This window comes from Chanodichthys erythropterus, chromosome 14 (assembly GCF_024489055.1).
Source record: "Chanodichthys erythropterus isolate Z2021 chromosome 14, ASM2448905v1, whole genome shotgun sequence".
NCBI lineage: Eukaryota > Metazoa > Chordata > Actinopteri > Cypriniformes > Xenocyprididae > Chanodichthys > Chanodichthys erythropterus.
This window is the reverse complement of record NC_090234.1, coordinates 39,698,400-39,712,735: the sequence shown is the minus strand read 5'-3', so window position 1 is coordinate 39,712,735 and position 14,336 is coordinate 39,698,400. Positions and strand designations below refer to the sequence as shown.

Genomic DNA, 14,336 nt, shown 5'->3' with positions numbered 1-14,336 from the left:
AAACAAAGTAAACACAGCTAATATAACCCTCAAAATGGATCTTTACAAAGTGTTCATCATGCATGTGGTATGCATGCGTCGGATTATGTGAGTATTGTATACTGTTATATTGTTTACATTGATTCTGAATGAATTTGAGGCTGTGCTCCGTGGCTAACGGCTAATGCTACACTGTTGGAGAGATTTATAAAGAATGAAGTTGTGTTTATGAATTATACAGACTGCAAGTGTTTAATAATGAAAATAGCGACGGCTCTTGTCTCTGTGAATACAGTAAGAAACGATGGTAACTTTAACCACATTTAACAGTACATTAGCAACATGTTAACGAAACATTTAGAAAGACAATTTACAAATATCACTAAAAATATCATGCTATCATGGATCATGTCAGTTATTATCGCTCCATCTGCCATTTTTCGCTATTGTTCTTGCTTGCTTACCTAGTTTCACCTGTGCAGATCCAGACGTTAAAACTGGCTGCCCGTGTCTAATTCATAATGTTGGGAACATGGGCTGGCATATTCAAATATTGGGGCGTACAACCCGACTGTTACGTAACAGTCGGTGTTATGTTGAGATTCGCCTGTTCTTCGGAGGTCTTTTAAACATATGAGATTTATATAAGAAGGAGGAAACAACGGAGTTTGAGACTCACTGTATGTCTTTTCCATGTACTGAACTCCTGTTATTTGACTATGCCAAGATAAATTCAATTTTTCATTCGAGGGCACCTTTAAGGCCTATATGTCGCTATTTCTGATGGTTTTTGTGTCATAGAAAGCTCTTATGCAAATTTCTTGCGTAGGAACAGTTTGTGATTATGATTAACAAGGAGTAAATTCTTCCCTTTCTCTCCAGTGTAAGTGTTTTAGTTTGCTTCAGAGTTGTGTGATCTCTTCACAGGTAATAGCAGTCCAGCTGCATTAACAGCATCTATCCCTGTAGATCAGCGTGGTCTCCTCATCAAAGGCTGCTGTACATCATTCTGAGGTTTCTGTACCCACGTGTGGGGAGACGGCCATGACTGCTGTTCTCCACCCTCACAGTCTTTGTTACTATAATTTCTAGATGAGCCATAAGGCAGATTTGAGGTCTGATGTCCTGAATGGCTGATGTTTGACCTCAGATGTGACGTCCTGTAGCCTATCTGCTGCTCATTTTGTTCATCCAACATGTTCACAGAGGAAGCCACTTCCTTCAGAGTGTCTAGCGGCCTGAGAGGCATCACTGCTTTAGATGACGATCTCTTTGGGTGCCTGAACATGGGCCTGTTTGACGGATAGTCAATCTCGGTTTCAGTATCACCATCTCCTAAAACGACAATGCAGATTACTATTTACATTATGCTTAAAATCAGTATAGTTATGAAAATCCCTTGACCTCCATCAATGTTATATTTAAAACTCTCCACTAGATGCTTATTTCTCACTTCCATCATATTAAACAGTCATTTGCTGTCTATATGCAAAGCCTGTAGAATCCATTTTGCTGCAAGGACCAAAGGGTGAACAAGAGATGGTTCAATTACTGCTATAATACTGTATATTCTCTCACCGGTGTGACCAAATCTCCCTGGAGGGAATCCAGAGTTCAGACTCTGACCCATCGGCAGAGACAAAAACTTCTGGGACATTTTTGCAGCATTCTGGTGCAGCAGAGATGAGCAAGGAAAGGGTGACAGAAAAATGAAAAGGAAATTACAAAAAATAAGACTCTCAGGTCTATATTGAGAAGGATATATACTGTACAGATCACTATGTGAAATGTGTTCTAATTTTAAATGCCATCCTTTTTTTTTTTTGTCTTATATCTTTCCAATCTTGTACCCTGTATAAATAAGTGGTCTCATTTATATAGTGTTACATACAGTGCCATGGAAGCTTCCAGCTCTGAGGCTGCGTCGTAAGCTTGTGTGCCGTCTCATCAGGATCTCTCTGGCTGTGATATCAGTAGGTAATGAATGCTTATTGGTATAAGACACTGTCTGTGAAGCATAATGGATAAAATTATAGATCACAAATTATGAAATATTACAAGGGCCATTAACAATTTTATGTCCCACATACTAAATTCTACAAAACTGAATAATTGGAGAAAACATTCAACTCTTCTATAAAACATGGTTGTCTTTGTTCAGTGTAGCATAACTTGTTACCAGGCCCTATACCATCATACAAATCTGACATAAAAAATAGTTATATCATTAATATAAATGGTACTGGGATGTTCTGAAACTTCCTATTGAGCATGTGACCCTTTTTTGTGGTGCTTTTGGTTGTTGACTTCCCTTGCAACCTTTATTATTAAAAAAAATACACCTTCAGTGCATTACTTTGCATATAGTTATAGATGGTGTAACCGGTCCTACTCATCCCGCTCCCACCATGATTCAAACCGGCATCTCTGGCATGGGAGGCTTACTTAGTTAATTTTATGAAAAGTAATTACATTACTTTTGCATTACTTTTTATTACCAATAACCACAAAAAAAGTTCTATTTTTGGCAAATGTAAAGGCCCTTTCACACCAAAAGTGAAATAAGCCTCATGCTGAAGGAAATGCAAATTTATGCCTGTGCAGTAGAGGGCGCAGCTCAAACAAAGCTTTCATCCGTGCTGCTGTTCTGGATTAAAGAAGAATAGGAGAAGGAAGTTCAACACTCTTATTTCTAAATCTAATCTAAAGTTATTTTTGCTTATTAGTATGGTTGAATTAGATCAGGTTCAGCAGCAAAGACATTAGTTAATAAAGTGAGATTAAATACATAAAGTATATTTGTGTAATTTAATATAGTTAATTATTACAGGTTTGCATAATATTCTGAGTTTGTTTTTTTGTTTTGTTTTTATTCATTTATTCAAGAATACTGAATGTTTTTGTGCAAGTGAGATGAGCAAATGCAAATGCATGTTCACATTTAGTCTAGAACTACAGTAACCATCATGTTTACACAGCGCACACAACCCTTCTGCACTTTATTTCTCTCAACATGGGGACAGGAGAGCTGTCATCAATAAATGTGAAACAGTAACTTGTTTTACTTATTTGAAAAAAGTAACTTTGATATTTTGTTGTAAATTGAAAAAGTAATGTGTTTCTTTACTAGTTACTTGAAAAAGTAATCTGATTACATAACTCTAGTTACTTGTAATGCATTACCCCCAACACTGGGCGCAATAACAAAATTCACAATAAAACTGGGCACAATAAAGATCGTAGTCTATAGTTTCAGTCATTAGCGAGCCTCTTAAGGCCAGGGGAGTGAGGTTTACTCACACAGCTCTTACCAGCTTGCCTCCATTACAATAGAAATGCTATGATAGAAAAGTATGGGCTTTGAATTTAATATAACTAACCTAATTGCTTTGAAATTTTATTACTTTCAAGGTGTTGCTTTCAGAAATTCCAGTATTGTAAGTTCAGAACATTCTGTCACAACTCACCCTCTGTCTGATCTTGTACATGTTCTTCGATAAGAGATCATGCATATTTGTCACATCAGATGGCAAGAACTTCTTCCTGGACTTTGAGGCGTTCTTTCTCTCTTCACTATAATAAAAGACAACAGAGAACAAATCAACAGGAAGCAAATCATTGTGATGCTCCTGTGACCACAGACTTCTACTGCAATGATTGCTCTATTAATGTAAGCTAAATTCAGAAATAAAAATGCAAAACCAGTTTCTAAGATTTCTGAGAAGCAAAAGAAGTGACTATGCAAAAAGGAGACATACTGTAATGAAATTAAATCAGTGGGAGCTGCACTGATGTCACCGGACATTGTGTCCAGAATCTCCATGGCGTTCTGAAGCTCCAGTTTCTTGTACAGAGCCACAATGCTTGACTCTGGACGAGTATCGCGGATTAAAATCTTGCGAATGATCCGGTTATTAAACTTCATGAACCTGACAATCAAAGAGTTAAAAGATCAAAAGGAATGAATGAATCAATATCACATAGAAAACAGAGTGGACTGAACATTGATATTTAACTCCCACACATAAACTGAGTCACTGAATAAATGCCCCTTTATCCATTCAGATCTTTTTTGCAAAATTGAACACAAAACTATCCTAAGGTAATAGCTGTGGTAGTAACTAACAGGAAATAGTCTTTATGAAAAATGAATTTACATAAGCCTGAGGCTGATGTAACGCATGTCTACATACAGACTGAAACAGAGCTGTTAGACCAGTCTAACTGGTGGCACAATTTTGAGAAACTAAAGAAATGAGTAAAGTGGAAACATGAAATAATCCTACTAAGCTGCTATCAGCAAAGAACTGTACTTTTATATTCAGAAAAGCTGTGTAGTGAAAAAGAGAACTAAAGTGTAGAGTCTATCTATTACTTGTCTTTCCAATAGTAGTGACTCCATTGTCCACATAGATCTTCAATGCCTGTAATAGTGTGCTCCATTAACTGAAACAGAGTAATCAAGGCATCAGTAATCAGGCATCAAGACTAATTAAACTGATCTTGATTATTGATTAGGTATATGTTTAAACTGAATGAAACCACTGAAAACATACCCTTTTGTGAATCTCAACATTTATGGTCTCAAGGTTACGATTTGTCTTACGGACATTCATTAATTTTAGAAGAGGTCTTATTGTGATTCCCTGCAAAGAGAAATAGTCGTTACTATACACTACAGTTTAAAAGACTTTTATTCAACAAGGATGCATTCAATTGATCAAAAGTGACTATAAAAGACAGTTTTCTAATTCAAATAAAAAACTCTTCTCTTCAAATATCTATTCATCAAACAATCCTGAAAAAACTTCTATTCCACCAAAACTACTAGACAGCACAACTGTTAATAAGAAATGTTTCTTCAGCAGCAAATCAGCATTTTAAAATATATTCAAATATTAAACAATTATTTTAAATTGTAATATATATTGTATAATAAATATATTTCATAGAATTACTGTTTATTGTGTTTTAGTCAAAAGCAGCATTGGGGAGCATAAGATTTAAAAAAATAAATTGAATAGTAGTGTACTGTATATGTAAAAGCCATTTATAGATAAGCACAGTATGTTGGAACAATATTTTCCACCCAATCCATGCTGTACAAACGGCATCAGTCAATCATTTTATATATATATATATATATATATATATATATATATATATATATATATATATATATATATATATATAATGATTTTACGTTGTCTCACAAAAACATGAGCACATGGCCAGCGAACACAAATCACAAGCCACCACCCCCCCTCAAAAAGGAAGCCTCCTGGCGCACTTAACGAGGAACACCGGATACAAGACAGGAACATCAAGACAGAAAGGGGTCAAACTACAGAGACAAAGAAGGGAGGGAGGAGAGGAAGGAGGGAGGGAGGGAGGGATGGGAGCCAAGCCAGTGCCAGCAGAACATCACAGCAGTCTTAGACAGGTCCGGAGCCAAGGCAGACAGCCAAAAACTTGGATGGACGGATCAGGTGGACTCTGGCAGATCTGGAGTCCTGGCTGAGGGCCAGAGTGGAGCTGGAGGGGATGGACGAGCAAGGCTCCAGCATGTCTGTAGTCCCAGCAGAAGACCTGGGTGGTGCCAGAGGGATGGACCGGCGAAGCTCTGAAGTGTCTGGAGTCCCAGAGGACGACCAGGGCAGTGCAGGAGGGACGGACCAGGTGGGCTCCGGCACACCTGGAGTCCTGGTAGAGGGCCAGAGCGGGGCTGACAGGGCAAGATGCTTGGGCAGAGCCGGCAGGGCTCTGAGAATTAATAAGGAAATCCACAAAACCCCCAAAAGCCCTCTCATTCTCCACCAGTTTAGGGGGCTCATCAAGGGAATAGTTAAACAGGTCCTTGAGATCCGCATCGTTGAACCCCAGTCCCTCTGCATTATAGCGGAACTTTAGGGCAAACTTCCGTGGATCAGTCCCCCGTTGAAGGAGGGAGCTCAAGGCCTTAAACTGGAGAACGTGATCATAGAGGGGGCTGGAGAGAGTGGAGGATGGTGGATGGCACAAGCCCTTCTTCCACTGAGTCTTCATTATAGTCAGTTTGTTCTGTCAGGGTTTGGATTGATGAAAGGAGCAAGGACTAAATCGCAGGAATGAAGGGCTTTTATTAGAAATAAAAAAAACAAAAAAACAAAACCCAAACAAAAACTATCCTGAGGGCAAAAAGAAGACAGACTTGACTTGACTTGAAGGAAAGGGAACCACACAACAAGGAAATGAGAGAGAACATGTATTTTCTGTTCCCATTTTTCCCATTTTTCACATCCTGTGTTTGTTCCTGTTTTACTTTGTTTCTATAGTTACTCTTGTTTGTTGCCATAGTGATTGATTACTCTCACCTGTTCCTAGCCTCTGTATTTATACCCCAGGGTTTCCTTGTTCAGTGTCAGGTGTTGTCCTTTGTGGATGTATCATGTGTGTTGTTTTTAGTTCTGTTTCTGCCTGCTTTTCCCCATATTTGGATGGACTCTGTTTTTTTTTTCTCTCTCTTTTTTTTTTACTTTGCATTAATAAACCGATAGAACTGCATTTGGATTGCAGGAACACCCTCATATGACTGAACCTGTGATCAGATCCCAATTACTCTTTCTCTCTCTCTCTCTCATATGAATGGCCTTAACATCAATGCAAATGTTCAAATATGAACAAGTTACTGCTGTACTTGTAAAGATAGTTCATAAAAAGGCTTGTTCGAATGCAAGCACTTGTCAGAAAGACTCTTGCTATGAAAAGGTACCTGAATGAACACTGTGAAGATGATGACGACAATCGTGCCTGTTATGAATAGCTTCTTGTGACCAATGCTCTCAGGGAGAGTGAAGGCCAAGGCAAAGGACACGGCTCCTCTCAGCCCACCATAGGATAAAGCAAACTGATCTTTGAAGTTGAACGGAATTGTGCGGAACGGGTTAATGATCTGCGTTAGGACCAGGATTCCTAAAAGAAAAAGGAAATATAATAACATTTGAGCCAATAACTCAAATTATGTAAAATTATGTATATATTTCAGGTGACATTTTTTATTTGTTTCAGACAGACTGCAATAGTACTCTGCATTTTAAGATTACATCATTAGGCCAGTAGGTGGCGACCAGTGACGTCTTTGACTGGGTCTATTTTTGTTGGAGGAGCAAAAATAGGCAAACTGGCAACTATGTCTAAAATGTAAGTTTCTTAAATATCTTGTTTGTTGAATTGATTGTTAAAAGTAACATTAATTAGCAATAATCTCAATCATGCTAGTGTGTCAACACAGCTGCGGAGATATTGTAACCAATGACAATAAGAAAACAACATGGCACTATTAAAAACTTTATTATAATTCACAAATGATCCCCCATACCCAGGCCTCTCCAAAGCAGAGCAAATAGCAGAGTAAAGAGGATGTAGCCCCAGTTCCACTGGTGCTCTGTTGTTATGGTAACAACACCCAGAAAGAAAAAGATCAGAGTTTCTGACACACTTCCAACCATCTTAATGACATGGCGAATAGTGGTGCAGGAATGCTGGGATACATTCTCCTCCACGTAATACTTCATAGTCAACGCACAGGTTACAATGCTGTAGAAACAGGAGCAAAACATTCAGGAAAATTAATGTTATTTTCGGATATCTGGAATGTTCTCAGAACTTTCCTAACATTCTCAAAGTTATGAACAAACATTCTTACAGTAACAACAGAATGTTTGTTCAAAGTTATCGGGTCTTTAATAATGTTTGCAAAACGTTAGCACAAAAACATTATCGATACAACGTTCATGGAGCATTTTTTCCTGAAACGTTTTAGATGGATGCTCGTCTAACAGAAAATTCAAAAGTAACATGCCCATAATGTTTACAATATAGAATGTTCCTTTAACGTTTGCATAACCAAGAAAAAATTTTTTATGTTTTGATCATATAGACAACGTTCAGAATTAATGTTTTATAATTTCATGGGTCACATTAGCAAAATGCTCTTAGAACGTTTTTTTGTTAGCTGGGTAAGGACCCCTTACTTACGCCATGATGCTGGAGATGGCAAAGAGCTCAGCTATGAGATAGGCCATGTAACTGTACAGGAAGATGATAACAGGCTCGATCTCTCTCACTTTTCCAGTAAAGCGTGTGCTGAAGGCTGCTACAAAACCAAACAGTAGACCCAAAAGCACACCACCCAAACCCACCACAAAAAAACTACCTATATCCAGAAAAACTTCTCCAGCTTCAACCACAGGCATCACTGCTATATGACTGAAAAGATTATACAGCACCTGAAAAGAAAAACAGTGAGAACTACTGACACATACATAATACACTATTGATGCACAAATACAACACATAAGTATGATGAAAATTAGAGTACAAATGTGAAGATTAAGACATGCAGAACATCACACATAAACACGTGTAATAGGATATGATCAAACTATGTGAAACAAAACTTCACTGTGGTTTCACCTAAGGCATGCTACAAATTCTTGCTTAATCTCTAATCTGTGGTGTCTAATTAACAATGAAAAACAAGTAATTTAACAATGAATAGCACTAATGGTGTGTGATTTTACAGCTAAAATATCATTTAAATCATTGGGGGGGGGGGGGGGGGGTAAGTAAGTATTTTACTCAGTTTGAAGAACTGTATCTGACCAGTCTTAGGTATTTAAAAGTAAAAAAGATTGTATCAAATCTTGGAAAGCACCAGTTTAACTACAATAGCTTAACACGCCACTATGATTTTTGTCTTAGGAATGTAAGAGCACGGAGTTCAAGAGTAAAGTAAAGGCGCATTCACACCAAGGACGAAAACTGCAACGATAAAGATATAGTTCAAATATCATTTTAAATATAAAAGAACAGTCCAATATAAAAATAATGGCACAGAGAAACTATATCATTTGAATCACTTTCAGAACAATTTTTTCCAACTGATTGATGAATAATAAACTTTGACTGCCAATCAGAATCCACCCTGTTTCAAAACTGCAGCACAAGCTTATAATAAACATAACAACATCATGCGTTGGTGTGGAAACTATAAAATAATTGTGGCACATAGTATTTAATAAAATGGTTAGTTCCTGTCCTTGATTCTGATTGGTCAATAGCTGTGATTTATTCACGATAAAACACGGCTATAATCGCGTCACATAACGGTTCTGTGTATCTCTACACAACACACTTAGCAACCACTCTTAGCAACGTAAACTGTTTGTTCTCAGTTGATATTGTTCACTGAAGCTTACTGTATTATGTAGAAGAGTATTGAGAGAAAGATCGAGTGAGCGAGTTTATTACCTGCATTCAGATTAAGCATTTTCCTTCAGGTCAGCCCTATGTTCATAATAAAAAACCTTTTTAAATGTTTGATGTATTATCTTGTCCTTTTAACAGTTAAGGGGTTTCCCATGACTGACAGCGCTAGTCAAAGCATTTGTCAGTTGCGTCTTGTTCCGTGTTCACAACAATTCAGTCTTTTCAATGTAAAAGTCTTCGCTACTGACTGACACACTCATAAAGACAGTCTTTGCCGCCATCTAATGGTGTAATAATGTAACTTCTGTTGCTGTTCACGGTCAGGGACTATTTTTTCCGGCGGAAGGAAGGCTTTTAGTGAAAGTTTACTTCATGAAAGTTGCATTGATACATATTTTTGGTTTTAATATTTGTATTGTGTGGTAAACGTTTTATAAAAGCAATAAGGTACTCGAAGCTAATGCTGTATCGTGAAGTCACGGCTGAAGAGGTTCACTCCACTTCGCATCGTGCCTAACAATGCCCTTCAGCCGTGACTTATTCACAATACAGCACAGCCTCTCATACCTTATTGCTAACATAAATCACACTGAATTTTTTTTGTTTGTTTGTTTGTTTGTTTCAAAGCATTCCAGTGTCAAGGAGAGGCCAAAACACTGCTCTTCTAAACACTGCTATTCTAGCTCCTCTTTCTTCTTACTATTCAAGTTAAAATTTAATAAATAGTAAGACATTTAATTGTACTTATAAATACTTTTGACATAATAAAGAAAGGCGAGATTAAATTTATAACTTCTGAAGCTAATTGTGTTTACCATGGTGTTTAAGCCTGTATCAAATGACCAAGCGGTTAAGATGGCTTGTGTTGAGTTTTGGATTTCAGATAATCTGTTACTAGGGCAAGATTTGAAAGGAGACACTATACAAGCACATTTCTTTTAAAACAAACTGTGATACTTTTTGATGAATGACATAGCTCTGGATCTCTGCCTGCTTTTACACAGGCACAGCATCTTAAAAACAGTTACTGATGTGCCAAATAAAAGCACGTTTCAAGCACATTTTCAGTGAGAGTATGGCAGTGTATTGCTCACAAGCATGTTTCATTCTTTGTCCCAAATCGCTTTCTCTGACTCACTCTTCATTTGCTTTTCAAGAATGCACACATCACTTACCACAGTGACAGCATCATTGAACAGGCACTCTCCAAATACCACAATATAGAGCTGCTCGTGGATGCTGATGTCCTCAAACACAGCGAGCACAGCAACCGGTTCTACGGCAGAGATGATGGAGGCGAAGAGGAGGTTCTCCTGCAGGTTAATGTCCTGCACACCAAAAGCCTCGATCTGGCAGATGGCAAACAGGGAGATGCCAATGCCAATGGAATTCCACAAGGTGCCAACAACAGCATACCACAGCACCGTACCAAAATTCTCAAAGAAAGGCCGAGTGGGCATGAAGTAGCCTGAGTCTAGAACAATGGGTGGCAACATGTAAAGGAAAAAGGCGTTGGAGGTGAGAACTGCCGGTGGCTGCTCGTGCACCAAGTGCATGATGCCCCCCACTATGAAACCAATGGAGATCAGCAAACAGGATTCCGGCACCCAGACCGTGATCTTATGGTAGACATGGAAACCTATTCAGAAAAAAAATATATATTTATAGCACACAAAGTGTAAACATTGTTAAAGATTTATTGTTCATATATTCATTGTGTTATAACAGAGCTTTGTGAGATTGCGATGAATGGAGATATCAGCTTATACTATTTCAAAACTACTTGGGACAAAATTAGCATCCTTTTAAGTGAATAAATTATACTTTAAGTGTAACAGTAGTAAACACAAATAGTTTACAACCACGTTTTTCGTTTGTACTGCAACTATATTACAAGTTAATTTAAACTGATAGTTTATTAAATACTTGTAGCACTTTTTTATGCAAGTACACTTCGAAGTACTGTATACTTACAGTAAACTACTAGTTTAGTAGTTTCATATAAGTTTTGAACATCATACTTATTTTACTAATACTAATTTTGTATTTATATATTATTTTTGCACTTTATACTATGTATAGGCTACTAGGCTACTTTATACTTGAAATACGCCTTTAACTGTACTCTAAGTAAATTTGAAGTACATTTCTTTGTACACTACCAGTGGTCTACACAAAAATTCACATACTCACAATTAGGAACATATCTGTTTTCTTTAAAAAATATATATTTTCAAAGAGTGTAAGTTCATAAGACAGTTTGTAAAATATGTGGGAAAAAGTAAACACAACTACAAGTCAAGTATACATAGAATGCTTAATTATACTTTTAAGTATATCTCGATCAAAAGATTGAGTACAAGTATAGGCCAAATATGCTTAAACTTTTTTACCAGTGTAATTTAAGTATACTTAAATGTAGTTTTAAGTATATTTCTGAGAAGTAGCATACATAAAAAGTAGACAAATTATATTTTATCATTTTTAGGTTAAAAGAAGTACACTAATATATTAGCACACTTGAATAAACTTTTTTATAAACTTATTTTTTTCTAAGGGATATAAGCAATATCATACTCAAAGTTGTGCGATATGGCTCTATAAGCATGGCTGTGATTACATAACATGTAAAAGTGCGTCAGAGAAATTCATACAAGCATTAACTGGGGAAAATTAAAATGGTTGTAAATGGAAAATTATATAGTATACCCTATTCAGAGGGGACCGTAAATGTAATTAATCTGTAGATCTTAAACAGCTTTTGAATACAAGCTCTTTTTAACATTAATAAATGTTTAGCATTTAAAACTTGTCATCTATTTTTAATTTAGGCCTACTAGTAGTCTACATTATGTACTAAAATGTTCATAACGCTACATTAAGTACATTTTTAATCTTATTAGATTTTAATTGAACTACAGAATAAAGTTGCCATTCTGACTAGCCATCACATATGCCAAAATAAATAAATAGGCCTAAATAAAAATAATAAAAAAAAATAATTAAAAAGCTATTGTATACTGAGATACGAATTAGAGACTATTGTTTAACAAATGAGTATCTATAAGCTACTGGTAAACTGGAATAGATTTAGTATTGGACTATTTAATAGTAATAAACATACAAACAAACAAACTACTAACATCAAAAACACACTAGCTAGTTTAAAGTTAAAACAAAGTTAGAATAAAGTTAAAGTTTAAAGTTAGAATATGTGATTGCTCACCTATTTTGGCAAATGAAGCAAGCAGCACCCATAAAGTAATCTCAAACGGGATCTGAATACGAGGGTAGTTCAGTGTAAACACCATTTGGGTTTTGCCCGGGTCAGCATCAGTCTCACCCATCGTTTTCCATGGGGGAAGTTTAGATGGAGAGGTTGTCGTTTTATAAGCAACATTGGCGTTTGCTCTAAATCCATACACAAACATTACGCAAAAAATAAAAAAGCTGAGATGCGCCCTTACATCGAAATTAAACACCATATTTTAAATAGTAAATATGTTGCCTAAAAGTGTTAAAATAGTTTACATTCCTGGATATTGTTCCATTTTAAGCATAAGTATACGTCCCTTTTTCTTTAGGAGCAAATTACACAGCGATCGTCCTATCGCGTGTGATTTTCCGCACTCGACTGAGTTTTGGCTCTCTGTCTCGCGCAGCCAGCAGGTGTGTGGTCATATCAGATGAGGTCAAATGCCACACCTGATTTGTCTGTATAGCTAAACTTTCCTTTGAAATATTTACACTTCCTTATAGCTCTCTGAAAGCCTTTTGTAATAGAAAGAACCGGTTCCTACATCCCACAACAAACATCGAGAGTGGGGACGGTTGCAACATGGCTAGAGTGATGATACTCTTACTACACATGCTCAGTTAACCCTCTCCTCCTTTCTGGAAGAAAGCAGCCACATGTGACCATTCCTTATACCAAAAAAAAAAAAAAAAAAAACCTTTTTTAGTAAAGAAGTAATTTTTTCATGCTCAGATTTTTTGTCATACTGTCTAAGCTGTTTGTGTGAAGAATTATAAAGTTATATCATTTTAATCAGTGTTTTTCTTAGCTTCTATAAGGTATAGCTATCATGTGTCAAGGCTGTTGTCTCAAGCTAGCACAGCAAGTTTTATCATGGCTGTCAGTGTAGGGACAGATGCAACATGCTGTTGCCCCAATGATGACATTAATATAAAAGCTTGTCATAACCAGTATTTTATAAGTTACTCTCAAAAGTAATTAATTACTAACTTCTAATTACATCTTTTAATAGCCAGGTATCTCCCTTTTTTTAAGTAAATACTGTCAGTCTAGGCCACAATGTAGCCTGCTTTCAATATGTTCTGTTTTCTGTTCAGAAACACACACACACACACACACACGTCTGTTTTTGTGAATTGTGGGGACTTTCCATAGGCTGCAATGCATTTTATACTGTACAAACCGTACTTTCTATCCCCCTACCCTACCCCTAACCCTAAACCTAACCATCACAGGAAACTGCACACCTTTATTTTCTCACAAAAACATCATTTAGTGTTTTTATGAATTAATTTACATTGTGGGGACCGGTGGCTGGTCTGCACGATGTAGGTGAACTCAGGTTTATATTACATCGTGGGGACACAATGTAATATAAACAAACTCACACACACACACACACAGACACACAGTTCAGAGAAGTACACAAAAGTTTTTCAGTGAATTTCAAAGTCTTGATTTACGATTAAAATATTTTGTAGTGCAAATTTATTATAACAATTAATCAAAACATGGTTGTTACTTGAAAATGGTTTTTTTTTTTCCTTTTACTATTCTATGTCTTTATACAGTTAATTTAACTTAGTGAAGACTCAAATTAATGATTAATGATTAAGCAAATTAATGATGTTAAAGAATGCTTTCAATTACATTTTATTGAATGTTGCAACCGTCCCTTCTTATGGGGTCAGTTGCAACATTTGACTTTGTCTATTCAAGTAAATTTGTATGTATATTATCATAGCTGACAGATGTGGGTTTACTGTATGAAAAATTTGGCTTTAAAATACAAACGACTTCTAAGAAATTGAAGGAAATGCAAAAAGTGTTGCAACCATCCCCATTCTCCCCT

The 14,336-nt window shown here is 36.5% G+C and overlaps 1 protein-coding gene across 1 annotated transcript; it reads right to left on the bottom strand.

The window, feature by feature from the left end:
• Positions 1 to 395: 395 nt before the first annotated feature.
• Positions 396 to 13,021, bottom strand: slc9a2 (solute carrier family 9 member 2). The gene is made up of 12 exons (XM_067409106.1): positions 12,455 to 13,021; positions 10,404 to 10,867; positions 7,996 to 8,246; positions 7,337 to 7,554; positions 6,731 to 6,930; positions 4,536 to 4,625; positions 4,355 to 4,425; positions 3,738 to 3,908; positions 3,447 to 3,552; positions 1,871 to 1,987; positions 1,558 to 1,648; positions 396 to 1,314 (listed from the first exon to the last, which is right to left on the bottom strand). The coding sequence occupies exons 1-12, from the start codon at positions 12,711 to 12,713 to the stop codon at positions 950 to 952; spliced, it is 2,403 nt and encodes an 800-aa protein (XP_067265207.1). The 5' UTR covers positions 12,714 to 13,021; the 3' UTR covers positions 396 to 949.
• Positions 13,022 to 14,336: the final 1,315 nt, after the last annotated feature.

Bases quoted from the DNA above. Each gene is read 5' to 3' on its own strand.
- slc9a2 (XM_067409106.1), bottom strand. From the start codon at position 12,713: ATGGTGTTTAATTTCGATGTAAGGGCGCATCTCAGCTTTTTTATTTTT. The intron at 6,931-7,336 runs GTATGGGGGATC...TTTTTCTTTTAG, and splicing joins TCTGCTTTGGAGAGGCCTGG to GAATCCTGGTCCTAACGCAG. The intron at 3,909-4,354 runs GTAATAGATAGA...TTTGATTGTCAG, and splicing joins CACTACTATTGGAAAGACAA to GTTCATGAAGTTTAATAACC.